This window comes from Sorex fumeus, unplaced genomic scaffold (assembly GCF_029834395.1).
Source record: "Sorex fumeus unplaced genomic scaffold, SorFum_2.1 ptg000008l, whole genome shotgun sequence".
NCBI lineage: Eukaryota > Metazoa > Chordata > Mammalia > Eulipotyphla > Soricidae > Sorex > Sorex fumeus.
In genome coordinates, this window is record NW_026606065.1 from 48,735,707 (window position 1) to 48,740,043 (window position 4,337).

Sequence of the window (4,337 nt, forward strand, 5' to 3'; positions counted from 1 at the left end):
TGGCCAAGATTAGTGCCAGGAATTTTGCTCCATGGCTTGGAGGCCAGCCACACATGCTGGGGGAAAAGGCAGCTCAGATGGAAAAGGAAGCACCAAATAAAGGGTGTTGGGAGGATCCTCCCAGGATGGGAGAAGCATGCTGAAAATAGACTATAGACCAAACATGATTGCCACTCATTGCCTCTTTTGCAAACCATAACACCCAAAAGGAGAGAGAGAACAAAAAGAAATGCCCTGCCACAGAGGCAGGATGGGATGGACGGGATGGGGGGTGGGAGGGATACTGGGATCCAAGGTGGTGGGAAATGGGCACTGGTAGAGGGATGGGTACTTAATCATTGTATAATTGAAACCCAAGCACAAAAACTTGTAAGTCTACAACTGTACCTCATGGTGTTTCACTAATAAAAATTTAAAAATTTTTTAAAAAGTCCAATTTTGAATTATATTTTTATTTTAAAATCTAGATGTAATTTACATATTTTTTGTCTCAGGTATACAACATAATGTTTAATTGCACACATCTATTATGAAATTGTTACAGGAGCAACAATGTAGAAAACTGCTTTAAGAAACCATTTCAGCTTTTCTTCCTCCCAGAGGGCTGCTCGGTCTGTGGCTCCGTGTCAAGCCGCGGATGGCCATCTGTTCTGCAGGATGGGTTTTGTTAAAGTTTTCAAGAATAAGGCGTATTTCAAGAGATACCAAATGAAATTTCGAAGACGGAGAAGGGGCAAGACTGATTACTATGCTCAGAAACACTTGGTAGTGTAGGATAAAAATAAATACAATAGACCAAAATACAGGATGATCGTCCATGTCACCAACAGAGACATCATTTGCCAGATAGATTATGCTCGTATAGAAGGAGACATGATAGTTTGTGCGGCATATGCTCATGAACTTCCAAAGTATGGTGTGAAGGTTGGCTTGACAAATTATACTGCAGCGTATTGTACTGGTCTGCTGCTGGCCCGCAGGCTTCTGAATAGATTTGGCATGGACAAAATTTATAAAGGCCAAGTGGAGGTAACTGGAGACGAATATAATGTGGAAAGCATTGATGGACAACCTGGCGCCTTCACCTGCTATTTGGACTCAGGACTTGCCAGAACTACTACTGGAAACAAAGTCTTTGGGGCTTTGAAAGGAGCTGCGAATGGAGGCTTGCCTATTCCTCACAGTACCAAACGATTCCCTGGCTATGACTCGGAAAGTAAGGAATTCAATGCTGAAGTGCATCGGAAACACATTATGGGGCAGAACGTTGCAGAGTATATGCGTTACCTAATGGAAGAAGATGAAGATGCCTACAAGAAACAGTTTTCTCAGTACATAAAGAACAACATAACTCCAGATATGATGGAGAATATGTATAAGAAAGCTCATGTGGCTATATGGGCCAATCCTGTTTATGAGAAGAAACCTAAGAGAGAAGTTAAAAAGAAGAGGTGGAACCGTCCCCAAATGTCTCTTGCCCAGAAGAAAGATCGGGTAGCCCAGAGAAAACAAGTTTTCTTAGAGCTCAGGAGTGGCAGAGTTAAAATCAACCATGATTTTTTTGTGGAGATTTTGCAAAGACAGTAATAAATCTATCGACCAAACAGTGAAAAAAAAAAAAAGAAACTATTTCATGCATTGAAGAAAAATAACCTTGAGATTTTGATGGCTCTGTAGTTACTAACTTCCTGATAAAGAGATTGAGAAACAAGTTCCAGTTACTGAAGCAGACTCAGAGAACAGAATGTTGGCTGTTTCACTTTTCTTCTCATGAACCCCAATATATATCAACTCATATGCCCCTCGGCTGCATAATGAGATGCTAATTAAATATGTAAAATGTGATATATGAACAAGCATGTGATTCTTATAAAAATGTGCAATATCAGTGCACCAAGTCATGCTCTCATAGCTAACCCATTTTAAGTGTTCTTCTTCTTTAATAAACTGTCTTGTTAAATAGCTAGTGCCTGCATGTCTTGGGATTCTTGGGTGTCTATCCTTAATAGAACTTACTGCTTTTGTCCTTTCTGTTTTTTTCTTGAATTTGTTTGCTGATAAAGTCGAAAAAATGGTGTTTTTGGAAGGTGGAAGCTACTCACATCTTTTTTCTTAATCCAAGAGAGTTTAAATTTCTTCCTAGCTTAGGTTTCTTGACTCTACTGAGATTCAGGTAGGCAAGGATTAGTTCTAAGGCCTAACAGATCTAGCAGATACAGGTGTGGCCTATCTGTCCCTACAGATCAAGCAGCTCTAGGTGTGGCCAGTCTGTTTCTAGGTAACAGAGTAATTACTACAATGAGATTAATTGATATTCATCACCACCCATAGTAACAAAATTTCTCCCTTGTGATGAGAATTTTAAAAATATGCTGTCCTAGCAGATTTGAAATATATGGTAAGTCTCGTTAACTAAATCTCATTCTTATCAAATAACAGATATACTAGGAGCATAATTTATTTTTTTCTTTTCTTTTTAAAAAAAATTTTATTGAATCACTGTGAGAGAGTCACAAGCTTTCATGTTTAGGTTACAATCACGCAATTGATCAAACACCCATCCCTCCACCAGTGCACATTCCCCACCTCCAATATCCCCGGTATAACCCCCCTTTCCCACCCTCCCTCTGCCTCCATGGCAGACATGATTCCCCATAATCTCTCTATACTTTTGGGCATTATGGTTTGCAATACAGACACTGAGAGGTTATCATGTTTGGTCCTTTATCTACTTTCTGCACATATCTCTCATCCCGACCGATTCCTCCGGCCTTCTTTTTCTTAGTGATCCTTTCCCTATTACAGCTGCCTTCACTAGGAGTATAATTTCAAGAAATGTTCACAAAAATAAAATACAATTTCTATTCATTAAATTACCACAGGCAGGACTAGAGACACAGCCAATGGGTAGGGCACTTGTCTTGTAAGCAGCTCAACAAAATTTCTTTTAAATCCTATGTATGTCCAAAGTCCTTCTAGGAGTGATACCTGAGCACAGAGTTAGGAATGAGACCTGAGCACCCCTGATCATGACTCTAACCTATCCCCTTTCTCTCCTTCCCCCCAAAATCTATAAGCAAATGAGAATAAAGTATACAAGAGGACCTTCACCCACTGAAAACTTGAGCATACTGAGACTAGAGAAAAGCTAGCACTTGGCCTAAAGGAAGGGTGGGAGGGTTAAGAGTGAGAGGGATGGGGTTAACATTCCATGCAGGGAACTAGATAGCGCAAGTCTTGAAACTAAATGTGTGTTCCTAATCACTGTGGAAGTGGAAGATGGAGCTTCTTGGGGAAAACAGAGGAGACTCTTTGGCAAAGTCTCCCAGTAGGTGGCAGTGGAGATAGGCAGCATTGTGGTTCTTATGCTGTCAGTATAAGACTCATTCCAGGAACTGTGGGTTTGGGGCTATAACTAAGCATTCAAATACCTTGAGAAAAGAGACTCTGAGGAGAAATAGATTCCCTTGTCAAAATGTCTGTGGGATTAGTGTGTCTCTCTAGAGACTACATGAAACTCTTGTAAAGAATTAGAAGGCAGGCATAGTAAAAGTTATAAAATAATGAAAACTGAAGATGAAATAAATGTTCAAATTTCCCTCTCAGTTTGGCCAGCATTTGTTGCCTCAATAAGTTGCTTAGACACTCTGTGTGTGTTCATTGATTTGATTATCACTCCTTTGGTATTGTCTAATAGTCTAGTTCTTCTTCTTGGAGAAACTGGCAAGCTACCGAGGGTATCCTGCCCACACAGTAGAGCCTGGCAATCTCCCATGGCATATTTGATATGCCAAAAACAGTAACAAGAACGGGTCTCATTCCCCTGACCCTGAAAGAGCCTCCAATGCAGCACCGTTGGGAAGGATGAGTAAGGAGAGGCTGCTAAAATCTCAGGGCTAGGACGAATGAAGACATTACTGGTGCCCGCTCCAGCAAATAGATGAATAACAGAATGACAGTGATACATGGTATTGAATAGGGAAGAAATGTGGGTATAATGATACCATTTATTTCAAATTGGCTCCAAAATGGTTTTGCTGAAATCTCAAATTGGAGACTATTACAAATAAATTCTTACATTTTCTTGCTTTTTGACCTTTACTATTGTGTTTGAATGAGAATTGGCATAGAAAACGAACAAACCTTATTTACAAGTTAGGATATTTGGGCCTGGTTTTAGTTTGCTTTCTCACATTTATGTGGAGGAATTTTTAGACCCCTAAAGAGCAGATCTGTATCATTCTCAAAAAGGCACCAAGATATAAGTGTTTGATTGAACTGTTGTGGGTAACTCCCCTTCAATCTTGAAACTTGTGGAGGACAAGGAGCCCAATCAC

General features: G+C 40.0%; 1 protein-coding gene across 1 annotated transcript; it reads left to right on the top strand.

Annotated features, from left to right (window-relative positions):
• The first annotated feature begins 737 nt into the window (after nucleotides 1-737).
• Nucleotides 738-1,587, top strand: LOC130019356 (60S ribosomal protein L5-like). Its single transcript, XM_056109974.1, has one exon. The coding sequence runs from the start codon at nucleotides 808-810 to the stop codon at nucleotides 1,585-1,587; it is 780 nt and encodes a 259-aa protein (XP_055965949.1). The 5' UTR covers nucleotides 738-807.
• Nucleotides 1,588-4,337: the final 2,750 nt, after the last annotated feature.

Bases quoted from the DNA above. Each gene is read 5' to 3' on its own strand.
- LOC130019356 (XM_056109974.1), top strand. From the start codon at position 808: ATGATCGTCCATGTCACCAACAGAGACATCATTTGCCAGATAGATTAT.